This window comes from Dendrobates tinctorius, unplaced genomic scaffold, assembly GCF_039654945.1.
Source record: "Dendrobates tinctorius isolate UK_male_01 unplaced genomic scaffold, ASM3965494v1 ptg000254l, whole genome shotgun sequence".
Classification (NCBI taxonomy): Eukaryota; Metazoa; Chordata; class Amphibia; order Anura; family Dendrobatidae; genus Dendrobates; species Dendrobates tinctorius.
Genome location: NW_027361921.1, coordinates 11,201,396 through 11,215,756, shown reverse-complemented (window position 1 = coordinate 11,215,756; position 14,361 = coordinate 11,201,396). Strand labels below are relative to the sequence as shown.

At 45.6% G+C, this 14,361-nt stretch overlaps 1 protein-coding gene across 3 annotated transcripts in view; it reads right to left on the bottom strand.

The window, feature by feature from the left end:
• Window positions 1–14,361, bottom strand: part of SF3B1 (splicing factor 3b subunit 1) — a 255,916-nt gene that overhangs the window by 46,318 nt on the left and 195,237 nt on the right. For all 3 annotated transcript variants that reach the window (XM_073558156.1, XM_073558157.1, XM_073558158.1), the window contains 6 exons: window positions 12,558–12,703; window positions 12,320–12,466; window positions 12,104–12,229; window positions 11,799–12,020; window positions 3,543–3,725; window positions 3,348–3,459 (listed from right to left, as the gene is read on the bottom strand). In XM_073558156.1, coding sequence (XP_073414257.1) covers window positions 3,348–3,459; window positions 3,543–3,725; window positions 11,799–12,020; window positions 12,104–12,229; window positions 12,320–12,466; window positions 12,558–12,703 — 936 coding nt within the window. The remainder of the gene's footprint in view (window positions 1–3,347; window positions 3,460–3,542; window positions 3,726–11,798; window positions 12,021–12,103; window positions 12,230–12,319; window positions 12,467–12,557; window positions 12,704–14,361) is intronic.

The window sequence follows — 14,361 nt, the reverse complement described above, 5'->3', positions numbered from 1 at the left end:
GTCAGCAGCGTTCAAACAAGTGGCAAATCAGGGGCTCTGTAAAAACAAAGCCACGGTCAGGTAGCCCAACAAAAATTTCGTCCACAACTGCCAGGAAAATTGTTCGGAATGCAAAGAAAAACCCACAAATAGCTGAAATACAGGACTCTCTGAAAACCAGCAGTATGGTTGTTTCAAGATGCACAATAAGGAGGCACTTGAAGAAAAAAGGGCTGCATGGTCGAGTCACCAGAGGAAAGCCATTACTGTGCAAATATAGTCCGTGGAGCCTCATTTAAGAGTCTCAAACACAGGACTAGCCAGATCTTCCTCCAGTGAAGGACCCAGCCAAGGAGTGGCTCCTTTCGGAAACCACCATTACCACCATATTAAGTGGCCCTTTAAGTCAATATCCAGCTCTTTACGAGTTTCCAGATATGACAAGGGAAATACCAAGGCCAGGTACCCATCCACAGACAGCTGTTCCGGGGTGTTGCCCCTCATCAGTGTGGAGTAGGATACTGGCTAGGTGGGAGCAATGCCTAGTAGACTAACATCACGAAACAATCACTGACATCAGGGAGACCAGTCAAAGAAAACACTGCGGCATCTGGCAAAGGCGCTCAATCAGTGAAATCCTAGGTGCATTGCTCCCTGGGAAATACGAATATGCAATTAAAGTCCATGGAGCCTCATTTAAGAGTCTCAAACACGGGACTAGCCAGATCTTCCTCCAGGGAAGGACCCAGCCAAGGAGTGGCTCCTTTCGGAAACCACCATTACCACCATATTAAGTGGGCAAACACCCCGAAACAGCTGTCTGTGGATGGATACCTGGCCTTGGTATTTCCCTTGTCATATCTGTAAACTCGTAAAGAGCTGGATATTGACTTAAAGGGCCACTTAATATGGTGGTAATGGTGGTTTCCGAAAGGAGCCACTCCTTGGCTGGGTCCTTCCCTGGAGGAAGATCTGGCTAGTCCCGTGTTTGAGACTTTTAAATGAGGCTCCACGGACTTTATTTGCATATTCATATTTCCCAGGGAGCAATGCACCTAGGATTTCACTGATTGAGCGCCTTTGCCGACTGCCGCAGTGTTTTCTTTGGCTGGTCTCCCTGAGGTCAGTGATTGTTTCGTGATATTACTGTGCAAATGTCACAAAGTATCTTGCCTACAATACGGAAAACAGCAGAGACAAGCCTCAAAACTTCGGAACAAGGTAATTTGGATTGATAAGACGAAAAATCAACTTTTTGGCCAGAACCATAAAAGTTACATTTGGAGATAAGTCAACAAGGCCTATGATGAAAGGAACACCATTCCTACAGTAAAGCATGGGGGTGTATTGCTGTTGTTTTGGGGGGGTGTGAGCTACGAAGGCACTGTAAACTTGGTCAAAGCTGAAGGAAAGATGAATGCAGCACATTATCAGCAAATACTGGAGGCAAATTTGCAATCATCAGCCCGGAAGCTACGCATGGGACATACTTGGATGTTCCAAAATGACAACGATCTAAAACACAATGCCAAGTCGACCTGTCATTGGCTACAGCAGAACAAAGTGAAGGTTTTGGAGTGGCCATCTCAGTCTCCTGACCTCAATATGATTGCGCCACTCTGAGGAGATCTCAAGTGCACAGTTCATGCTAGACAGCACAGGAATTTACAGGAACTGGAGGCTTTTTGCCAAGAAGAGTGGGCAGTTTTACCATCTGAGAAAATAAAAAACATCATCCACAACTACCACAAAAGACTTCAAGCTGTCATTGGTGATAGAGGGGGCAATACACAGTATTCAGAAATGCGGTATGTAAACTTTTGGTCAGGGTCATTTGGATGTTTTGGGTGGTCATGTTTTAACCCCTTAATGACTGAAGCTTTTTTCGGCTTTGCTTTTTCACTCCCCTTTTTCCCCCAGAGCCATCTTTTTTTATTTTTCCGTCAATATGGCCAAGTGAAGTCTTATTTTTTGCGAGACGAGTTGTACTTTTAAAATGATACCAATGGTTTTACCATGTTGTGCAACAGAAAATGGGAAAAAAATACCAAGTGCGGTGAAATTGCAAAAAAAAAGTGCAATCCCACAACTGTTTTGTGTCTGGATTTTTTGCTAGGTTCACTAAATGCTAAAAACTGACCTGCCATTATGATTCTCCAGGTCATTAAGAGTTCATAGACACCAAACATGTCTAGGTTCTTTTTTTTTTATCTAAGTGGTGAAAAAAAAATTCCAAAGTTTGCTTTAAAAAAAATAAAAATAAAATAAAATAAAAATTGCGCCATTTTCCCCAGACCCGTAGTGTCTCAGCTTTTCGTGATCTGGGGTTGGGTGAGGGCTTATTTTTTGTGCGCGGAGCTGTCGTTTTTAATTATACCATGTTTGTGCAGATACGATTTTTTGATCGCCTGTTATTGCATTTTAATGCAATGTCGCGTCAACCAAAAAACGTAAATCTGGCGTTTTGATTTTTTCTCACTACGCCATTTAGCGATCAGGTTAATCCTTTTTTTATTGATAGATCAGGCGATTCTGAACGCGGCGATATCAAATATGTCTATGTTTGATTTTTTTATTTATGGTTTTATTTTGAATGGGGCGATCTGAACTTTTTTTTTAAAAAATGTTCATATGTTTAAAAAAAAAATTTTCTCTTCCTTTTGGCATGCTTTAATAGCTTCACCTCTGCTACATAGAGGCTATGTTCAGATCACCTCTATGTAGCCAATTTACTGCATTCCTATGAGCGCAAACCACAGGGTGACGCTCATAGCAATCCGGCATCAACAACTATAGAAGTCTCAAGGAGATCTCTGGTTGTCATGCCGACGAACCGATGACCCCCGATCACGTGACGGGGGTCACCGGTGAGCGCATTTCCGGTCGGGAAAATATCTAAGAAACTTTACCAGTATCATGAAGTACAATATGTCACAAGAAAACATTGCCAGAATCACCGGAATCCATGGAAGCGTTCCAGAGTTATTACCTCAAAGGGACAGTGGTCAGAATTGTAAAAATTGGCCTGTGCATTAACATGCAAACCACCCTCGGGGGTAAAGGGGTTAAAACCGCTGTTACTATGTTACAAAGTAGGAGGGCTTTTTAAAGAAAAACTAGCAGGTCTGTGAGAGCCAGAATTCTTGCTGGTTGGTAGGTAAGCAAATACTTACTTCATGCAACAAAATGCAATGTAATCATTTAAAACGCAAATCATGTGATTTTCTGTTTTTTATTTTTAGCTTCTGTCTCTCACAGTTGAACTGTACCTACGATAAAAATTACAGACCTCTCCATTGTTTGTAGGTGAGAAAACTTGCAAAATCAGCAGTGTATCAAATAGCTTTTTTGGGGAAAATAAGCATTACCTATAACATTAACAATCGCTTTCAGTGCTCCTAAAATGCTTCCAAGTACTTCAGGATACTCTTCTCCAAGGTACTCATACAAAACCACACCTAAATGGCCCATCAATTTTTCCTAAATGGGTGAAAAATATATAAGTTTACAGTGCCAGATCATTGCTCTGCAGAGTTTTCAAGTTGTAATAAATGTAAACCTACCTCTTGACAGGTTTTCATGACAACTGCAGTTCGAGATATTAAGTCTGCAGCCTGTTGTCTCACTTTTGCAGATTTGTTGTTCAAGCGCCATAAAACAGTACCACATATCTGGGGGAGATATGGTTTGACTCTTTTTCCAAGAGCATTGACTACAGTACCAAAGCCATTCAGCATTACAGAGTCCTGTGGAAAAAAAAAAAAAGCACAATTTTGTTTTAAAATAGAAATGGTAAATTAAAGGAGTCTTCAATGTTACGTCAAACTCTAGAACGTGTGTAATCCTTTTCTAATGTAAACAGAAAATGGCAAGTAACTGACAGGAGATTTTTGTGTACTCACCGTAAAATCTCTCTCTTAGCCTCTAATTGTGGGACACAGAACCATGGGTGTTATGCTGCTGTCCACTAGGAGGCGACACTATGCATAATCTGAAAAAGATTAACTTTGGCTCCTCCTCTGCAGTATACACCCCTGGACGGCGTCAGCCTTCTCCAGTTTTGTGCAAAAGCATTAGGAGGAACATAACAGAAACAACATAGCCATGCCTGTAAGAAGGCTACTATGCACGAGCTCAAAGAACAATATGAGAACTGAACCGTAACAACGGCCTGTAATGGCAACAGGTTGGGAGCTGTGTCCCCCAATTAGAGGCTAAGAAAAAGAGATTTTACGGTGAGTACACAAAAATCTCCTTTACTCTGTCGCCTCATTGGGGGTCACAGAACCATGGGACGACCCAAAGCAGTCCCTGGGTGGGAAGCAAATGGCCCCTACCGCCCCCGTAGAGTGTGCCGTGATACCGGCCGGAAGAAGAGAATTGGTAAGGCGGTAAACCTCTTGTATGGTGGACTTGATCCACCTGGCAAGGGTAGCGTTGGAAGCCGGCAGACCTTTGCGAACACCTTCCGGAAGAAGGAAAAGGGGATCAGACTTCCGGAAGGGTGCAGTCCTAGTCACGTATATACGCTATGCCCTGACTAGGTCAAGCGTATACAGAGCCTTCTCCACTCTATGAACCGGAACCGGGCAAAGGGATGGCAGTGAAATTTCCTCATTGAGGTGGAAGTTGGACAACCTTTGGAAGGAAGGACGGAACTGTATGGAGAACCACCTTGTCCTGGTGAAAAGCCATGAAGGGCCGTCAGCAGGAGAGTGCTGACAGCTCAGACACCCTGCGTAGCGAGGGGAGTGCCATCAGAAAAACCACCTTCTGAGATAGAAGGCGGAGTGGGACTTCCTTAAGGGGTTCGAAAGGTGGTGCTTGCAATGCTGTCTGGACCAGGTTGAGGTCCCATGTTTCCAGTGGACGTCTGTAGGGGGGAACCAATCGGGAAAACCCCCTCGAGAAAAGTCCTTACTTGCGGCTTGTTAGCAATGCGTCTTTGAAAAAGCACTGATAGCGCTGACACCTGGCTCTTAAGGGAGGCCAGGGATAGCCTGGCATCCATGCCCGATTGGAGAAAGCCAAGTACCTTTGGAAGGGAATAAGGGAGTGGGATCTGGCCGTGAAATTCGCACCAAGTAAAGAAAGCTCTCCAGGTACGGTAATAGATCTTGGTGGAGGCTGGCTTCCGTGCCCTGATCATGGTTCTAATGACGTCTGGTGAGAGTCCTGCCTGGGTTAGAACCCAGGTCTCAAGGGCCACGCTGTCAAATTGAGAGCCCCTGAGTTCTGGTGGTAGAACGGGCCTTGTGACAAAAGATCGGGAAGGTCGGGGAGACGTCATGCTGTAAGTTGCACGATGTCGGCGTACCATGTACGTCTGGGCCAGTCCGGCACGATCAGGATGGTTGGAACTCCCTCTTGTTTGATATTCCTCATGACTCTGGATATCAGGGGGAGAGGTGGAAAAATGTACAGAAGCTGGAACTGGGTCCAGTCCTGAACCAGGGCATCTGCTCCGAGCGACCGCGGATCGCGGGTCCTGGCGATGAAATTGGAGACCTTGGCATTGAGATGGGATGCCATTAGGTCGACGTCCGGTGTCCCCCAGCGATGGCAGATCTGGCGAAAAATTTTGGGATGGAGGGACCACTCCCCCCGAGTCCATTCCTTGTCTGTTGAGAAAGTCGGCTTCCCAGTTGTCCACACCCGGAATGTGGACCGCAGAGAGTACCGACCTCGTGTCTTCCACCCAGTGGAGGATATGTGCCACTTCTCTCATCGCCTGGGTACTGCGGGTCCCGCCTTGGTGGTTCACATATGCCACCACCGTGGCATTGTCTGACTGTACTCTGATATGAGAGGCTGCCAGTAAGTGACGAAAGGCTCTCAATGCCAGGAAGATGGCCCGAATTTCCAGGATGTTGATGGGCATGCTCGCTTCCACTGGTGACCACTTGCCCTGTGCTCTGTGATGTAGGTGCACCGCACCCCAAACCTGTCAGGCTCGCGTCGGTGGTCAGGACCTTCCATTAACCTGAGAGAAAAGATTTTCCCGTTGCAAGCGAGGTTGGCTTGAGCCGATGTTAGCCGGAACTCCCTGTCGAGGGAGAAAGGATTCCTGTCCCAGGACTTGAGGATGGCTAGTTGAAGAGGACAGAGGTGAAACTGGGCAAATGGTACCGCCTCCATTGCTGCTGCCATCCTGCCAAGGACTCATGGCAAACCGGAGAGAACGAGGGGGATTGCGGAGGAGTATGCAAACTCTTAGATGGAGATCCAGTGCCTTGTCCCTGGGAAGGAGCATCAGACCCCTGGAGGTGTCGAATAGCATCCCCAGGAAGGTCAGAGACTGACTCGGGCAGTCGATGACTTTTGCAAGTTGACTAGCCAGCCCAGGTGTCTCAGTGTCGATTGTGATTGAGACGCTGACCTCGCAGTCCTTGAAGTTGGAAGCCTTGATGAGAGGTTCATCCAGGTATGTAACGACTACTATGCCTCTGGAGTGTAGAACGTCCATAGTGGCTGCCATGATCTTGGAAGACGTTCTTGGAGCCGTGGCGAGTCCTAACGGGAGAGCCACGAACTGTTAGTGGTCCTGGTTGATTGCGAACCTGAGAAATCTCTGATGGGCGGGAGCAATCGGTATATGCAAGTATGCGTCTTGTATGTCTATGGAGGCGAGATATTCTCCCTTCTGCATGGACGCAATGATTGACCGAAGGGACTCCATGCGAAAATGACGAACCCGTACATACTTGTTGAGTTATTTTAGGTCCAGTATGGGCCGGACGCTGCCTCCTTTCTTGGGGACTACGAACAGATTGGAGTAGAACCCTCGGAAGCGCTCAGCCGTGGGAACCGGTACTATGACTCCTGCTTGAAGGAGGGAGGAAACCGCTTGGTGGAAGGCACAAGCCTTGTCTGGCGGTTTTGGGGGAACAGAGAGGAAGAACCGGTTCGATGGGCTGGAAGTGAACTCTATCTTGTATCCGGAAGACACTATTTCCTTGACCCACCTGTATTCTGTAATAGGCAGCCAGACTTGCTGAAAGAATAGACGTCGTCTGCCTACGGATGGGGTGTCTTCCGGAATTCGTGAGTCATGATGAGGATAAAGTCTGAGGTTTTCCTCCTTTGGACTTTGCCTGGCACACTTTCGACTGCCAGGTCCTGTCCGGCCTCTGCGCCGCCCGTGGGTTGTCCCTGCGTGGAGAGCGGTTACGGTTTTGTGCTGGACGCGAGACAGACCAGCCCAAAGAATTCCGAAAGGATCGAAATGGAGTTTGGTTACGCCTTTTGAACGCGCGTTTAGGCTTTAAATGAGGGAGAGAGGTACTCTTACCCCCAGTGGCGTTGGATATCATTGTGTCCAACTTTTCACCAAAAAGCCGCCCACTGAGGTACAGGAGATGCGTGAGGGACTTCTTTGAGGCCGCGTCTGCATTCCATTCCCGCAGCCAGAGGATACACCGGATCGTGATGGCGTTTGATGCTATTCCCGCTACACCTCTTGCGGAATCCAGGGCTGCATGAAGCATGTAATCTGCTACCACTGCTATTTGAACCTCTTGGTCCGACAGCTCAGGATTTGAAGCTTGGAGGCCAGCCTGCAATTTTTTGGCCCAAGCCAGAATGGCCTTGGCCGCCCAGACTGAAGCGAATGCGGGAGCCAGAGAGGTCCCTGCCGCTTCGAAGATTGAACGAGCCATGCTTTCTATCTGCCGGTCTGCTGCGTCACTGAGGGTTGAGCTATCTGGCAGTGAGAGGAGGGTCTGTGCTGCTAGCCTAGAGACTGGGGGGTCCACTTCGGGTGGATCTGTCCACTCCTTGGTGTCCTTCTGTGGGAAGGGGTACCTTGCCTCCAAATATTTGCGATTGGTGAATTTCTTCTCAGGCTGCGAAAACTGCTTAGTATCGCCTGAAATTCCGGGTGATTAGAGAAGACCTTAGGTGGTTTCAGAACACCTTCAAAGCAAATCTTGGGTTCTGGCGCTTCCGGGGGTGGGTCAGAAATGTCCAGCACCCGATGGATGGAAGAAATTATGTCCTCAACTAGCGCTGTATTGCTAGGGGGGCCAGAGACCTCTCCATTTTGTTGTCTGAGTCGGAGTCACAGATGCCTTCCGAATCCTGCGTATCGCTAAGGCGTTCCCTGGTGGGAGCTAGGCCGAAGCCGCGGTCTAAATTAGAAGCCTGATGCCCAGAAGGGCTCCAGGCCAGCGAGGATGTCCAGGAGGGGGTCGGATCTGAACCAGACCCCCCCCCCTGGATTAAGAGGCAGGATAGCGGTGGGGCTAGAAGCCGGAACGGGGCCCTGTGAGGGGTCCCCCTGAGGCGCTATGGAGCTGGTGCTGCCACAGAGACAGGGGCGCAGGGAGCCCTGTGTCTGCATGTGCCATGCCTGCCCACACTCTCCCCCGGCCCCAACAGGAGCCCGCAGCGGGCTGGGGTCCCTGGCTTTCGGAGCTGCAGAATGCTGCCTTGTTCAGACCCTACCTGAGGCGTCTCAACCTAATGCCTCCAGAGGGGGATTAGGGAGGGTGCTTTTGTCACCATCAGGGTTCTTCATCCTCGACCTCAACCCAGAACCCAAAGGAACTGGGGAAGGAAGGGGGTATCGACTTCGAACCAGTACACGAGGGACTGGGGAAGGAGCGACATGGGGAATATCCATCTCAACTTCAACCGGGTACCCCATAACAGGGGACCGAGGAAGGAGCCATGCCGGGAGTCTCGCATGAGACCCACTTTTTTTCATCTGTAATCCGTTGGAAAAAAAAAAAAACGGAGTAAAAAATCTTTAGGTGTGCCTCCTATGCGACACTAAGCAAAAACTGGAGAAGGCTGACGCCGTCCAGGGGTGTATACTGCAGAGGAGGAGCCAAAGTTAAGTTGAGATGGATATTCCCCATGTCGCTCCTTCCCCAGTCCCTCGGGTACTTGTTCGAAGTCGATACCCCCCTCCTTCCCCAGTTCCTTTGAGTTCTGGGTTGAGAGAGAGTCTTGCCCTAGGCAAGCCTGCCTGAACTCTAGTGATGTGTCGTTCATGAACGATCCTAGATGAAGTGTCGGCTCTTTGATGTGAATGACAGAGGCCGGCTCACCATGGGAGCAAGTCTTTTTTTCCCCCCGTTTAGCTTGTTCCCACCTGACTAGGAGGAGTGGAGGAGGAGACTAGAGCAGTGCGTACAAGTGTGGAATGATTGGCAATGCTTTGCTGTGACTGGACTCCTCCCACATGAGCTCATACATTACTTAGTGTAGTGGGTGCACTCACAGAGACTGGACATTGGTGGATGTCCGCCAGCTGTAGGATGAGCAGAGGCACGGAGGTCAGGCACTGGCAGTGATCTTAAGTTAATAAGAGGAGGAGGATTTCTACCTCTCAATTTCTGTAGTTACTGCTGCTCTAAAGTGGGAGAGTAATAATATACTTCTGAGGCAGACAAATACTGTGGACAGATCCAGGTATATGTAAAATAATAGTATAAGTCAGCAGCACTGACTCACACACAGCCTCTAAGGGTATGTGCACATGTTGCGGATTAGCCTACGGATTTTTCTGCACATAATCCGCATCTCTTGGCAGAAAACGCAGGGTAAAACGCATACTGTTTTCCGAGAGAGAGAGAGGGAGAGGGGGAGAGAGAGAGAGAAAGAGAATGAGAGTGAGATTTTTTATGTGCCAGAATGGAAACCGCAGCTGTGGATCTGCAATGTGCACAGCGGTTTTTGGTTTCCATAGGTTTACATGGTAATGTACACCGCAACGTTGGCGGTGGGCCAAATCCGCAACGTGCGCACATACCCTCAGTCTTAGAATTTCTTCATATTTCTGTCGACAGTCATGTGATGACTTGTTTTTGCGGGACAAGTTTTTATTGGTACCATTTTCTGACACATGACAGTTTGATCGCTTTCTATTCAGATTTTTGGGAGATATAATGAACAAACCAGCAGATTTTTTTTTAAATTGCCGTTCTGTGTGTGGTAAAATTGATAAGGCAACTTTATTCTTCGGGTCAGTAAAATTACAGCAATACCACATTGATTTTTATTTTTTTAACGTTTTGCTGCTTTATACCACTTTTTGTTCAGCAGTATGATGAAAAAGCATAATTTTTTGCTGTTTTTTACGTTTTTCCATAAATATACGTATTTATTGGGTTAATATTTTTCTTTATTTTGTGATTTTTTTTAAAGAATTTTTTTTTTTTTTTTTTACTTTTTAACTTAGTCTTTAGCTAAGGACGGGTATCGATCTGCCCACCCCAAAGAAATTCTGTGCTCATACTTTTGGGGTGGGCAGATCGATACCCGTCCTTAACTGTTAGACCCACTGAGGTGCTTTTGATTATGCTAGTCCCCTGATGAACCCCCAAGCAAAAGATTAATGGGGGAGAAACATGTCAGGACCAGGGATGAACTTACCTACACAGCTGAAACAAAGGATTCACCTTGAATGTGCAGCTTAAGTTCTCTTTTTCCATTTGAGCTGTTTTTCTTTTTTTTTTAGAACACTTGCACTTTATTATTGGAGTACCCCTCCTTTTCATCTTTTGTTTATTGGCTTAGTGGTTACATTTTATAAGGGTCATTGAATGAGGTTGAGACCACTGACTTCTGTTATATTTGAAACCTGACATTCATACACCAGTGTTTTTTTCTAGCACTTGTTACCACCTTATTTGTCACATGCAGGTAGATTGGTAGACAAGGTGTAAACCTTTTTAGACCAATGGCATATCTAACTTTATATTTAAGAGTGGATAGACTAGGCTATTACATATTCATATAGCATACCATCTACTGCATGTTAGTCCATGACCACATCCGGTAGCTAAGGAAATTTTTTTTTGTCCTCTGACCCAGCTTAAACTAGGGATTACCTAGTCTATATACACAGTAGTGGTCAAGTCTGCTTTCACCGATACAAATGCACTGGATCCAATTGGATCTGAGTGCATCTGTTTTTAGGAATGTCCTACAGGGATTGAAGCGACAGCCATAGTGGAGCGGGGGCGCCACATCGCAAAATTAGGGTATCAACCTCTGCTGTCAGGTAGGCCATCAGATCTTAGGGCCTACTAGGGGGGAGTGTTAGGTTTACCATATTACCTCCCAAAGACACATCACTTTAGTAATAGATTAATATTTATAGTTTTACTCCTCAAAGTACCATTCATTTATTAAATAATTGTATTGAAAAAGGGGGGAAGGTGTAATACGATTGACAGACATCAATATTCCTATTCTATTAGATTAGCAACGCAATGCACAAGATAGATACAGGCTAAACAAGCATTTTGTTTAAAGCGACTCACCAGTTTTAGCATATTAAACTGGCCAAAATCATGGAGTGGTGTCTGCAGAGCTGTACAAAACATTTTTTTCATTTTCTCTTGTCCCAAAGATATCTTGTAAAGTTTATGTTATAATTTATGATCAGCTAATTTGGGCATAACCAGAGATTTATCTCCAGGGGCATGTACTTTTTCACTTGCATAACTTGCCCTATTATGATAAGACAGCCCTGATCCTTGCAGCTACTATGTAAAGGACAGCATGTCAGAGCTTGATTTTAAAACACTTCATCTCACGACAGTCAGTGTAGAGGGAGAGAAGATCTGCAGATGTGTCTGTAATCACACTCCGTTCAGCTGTACTCTCCCTACAATTACTGCTATAAGTTTAAAAATGAAAGGGTGAAGTGTCACCATTCTACAAGGAAAATTCATTTTTTATTAAAAACTTAAACATACCTGGAATAACACCCTCCAAAGTTATATGGGATAGAACACATTTTTCTAAAAGTTCAATGCATGTGGACAGTTTCATTGGCAATTAATCAGTTAAAAACTTAAACATACCTCTGTAGTCTGCTCCTGGAAAGCGTAAAGAATTCCATCAATCAACTGCTCTTCCAACTTATGGTCTATATCTGCAGCTCCAAGATTTCCCATAATTTTTTCAATTGTTTCCATAACCATTTTTCTGTATTGTTCTGCTTCATCTTTTAAGTCATCCACGATTCTAGAAATTATTTCTGCAGCTCCCACTTTGTTTGCAAGCTCAACAGTTGTGTCCACCAACTAAAAACGAAAACAAATAACATTGAAACAGTTTTTAAAAAAGGTTAAGGATTAGAAAAAAAAAAAAAATAATGTGTGCTTACCTGTCTATAGTTTCTTCTGTCCAGAGCCATTCTATGCTGCCAGAAGTGCTTAAAAAATGGGGGAAGAATTTCTGTCTTTATGTAATTTGCTTCGACTCCATCAGTACCGCAGCACTGCTTGACAACCTGCAAAAACAATTTTGCAAAAGTTACATATAAAAGTGCATGTATAGTATACTTAAAAGAAAAAAAAAAAACGAAGTACAAAAGCTGCACCTTAAGGACAATCTTCTTCATTTCTTCATCAGGAGACTGAAACTCTCGGATTAAAATCAACATCACTTCTCTAGTATAGTAGTTTGCATACTCCGCATCCATGAGAGGAATGAGGTATCCAATAGCCTTTAAGAATGCAGCAAGACCCTGTTATGGACAAACACATGAAAACTTAGAACCCGTCTGCCTACCTAAAGGAAAATTCACAAAAGAAAAAAAATCGAAATATCACTTGTACCTTTCCTCTGTGCTGTCGAATACCCTTCCATAGAGGCTTCAGGACGGAATCAAACGATTCAATGCCATATGGAGTGGCCGCTTCGGCTAAAGCTGCAATCGCCAAAGCACTGATTGTACGAACTTTCTGTTGCTCATCAACCAATCCTTAAAAAGGAGAAAACCAAATCGTTCACGTCATGTAAACAAAACGAAAGCACCAACATTAACCAGTCCTGTTCTAGAACATTATCCCTAGGGCAGAGAATTTGATCCACAGAAAAGGAAAAACCCTGATTCAAAATGTGACAATAAGGCTATGTTCACACGTAGCGGCACTCTGGCGGAAATTACCGCGAGAATTCCAAATTCCATTCCGCGGGAAAAATCGCATTTTAAATTCCCGCGGTTTTCCCGCGGAAAAAGTAGCATTTTGCAAGCGTAATTAGCTTGCAGAATGCTAGCGTTTTCCAAGCGATCTGTAGCATCGCTTGGAGAACTGATTGACAGGTTGGTCACACTCGTCAAACATAGTGTTTGACGAGTGTGACCAACTTTTTACTATTGAGGCTGCTTATGCGGCATCAATAGTAAAAGATAGGATGAAAAAAATTAAAAAAAAATAGTTATTCTTACCTTCCGGCGTCCCGCGCAGCGTTCCCGCCTCTCTCCACGCTCCCGATCGCAGTAATCCTTTGTGAGAATTACCGCGATGACGTCCGTTCTCGCGGGATCGCGGTCACTGACGATGAAGTCGCGCGAATGACCGCGAGACTTCACGATCCCGCGAGAACGGACGTCATCGCTCGCAAAGGATTACTGGGACCGGGAGCGTGGAGAGGCGGGAAGGCTGCGCGGGACGCCGGAAGGTGAGAACAACAATATTTTTTATTTTAAATTCTATTTTTTACAGGGATATGGCACCCAAAGCCCGGAGGACAGTCTCCTCTCCTCCGGACCATGGGTACCATCCGCAAATGTTCTGCTTACTTTTCATATGGTGTGCACAGCCACATGCAGAAAGTAAGCAGAACAATGCATTCCTATGGGTGCGGGATCGCCGCGATTCCGCTAAATTAATGAGCATGCTGCGTTTTTTATCGCAAAGCGATTCCGCCGCGGTAAAAACCGCAGCATTAGCACAGTATTGCGGAATCCCATAGGAATGCATGGGATGCTTATTTTTCGCGTTTTCGTGGCAAAATCGCACGGTTAAAACTGCAGCGAAAACACGAAAAAACCGCCACGTGTGAACATAGCCTAAAAGAAAACAAAAGGAAATCCTTGTTAGGCTGAGTTCAAAGGTAGCACAATTATCTTGTAGACAATGGGTGCTTTCACATGCCTCTCTAAAAAATTATGCATTTTAGTTACTATTCTAGAATGTGTGTGAAAAAAAATTCTGGCAACAGATGTTTGCTGGAGGCTATATTGTAATAGTAAAAGATAATAAACACTGATGAATAATTTTATTTTTTTTTTTACTTACCGCAATCCTGTGTCACCCATTGCTTTTTACTGCCTTTCTCTGCAGACTAAACCTGATCTCTTGGCAGTAAATGCTGCAGACAAAAAGCAGGTTTTGCTGGCTTTTTTGCTGTGTTTTTTAGGAACCCAAAGATGAGCTTTGCTTCCACCATACAAACATGAACAATGAAAAGTGTAAGGCTATGTGCACACGCTGTGGTTTTTGCTGCGGATCCGCTGCGGTTTTGGCCGCAGCGGATCTGCAGCAGTTCTGCAGACAGTGTACAGTAGCATGTAAGCCTGTGTGACTTACAATCTGCTGTGCACATGCTGCAGATTTTTAACTGCGGAAAAGCTGC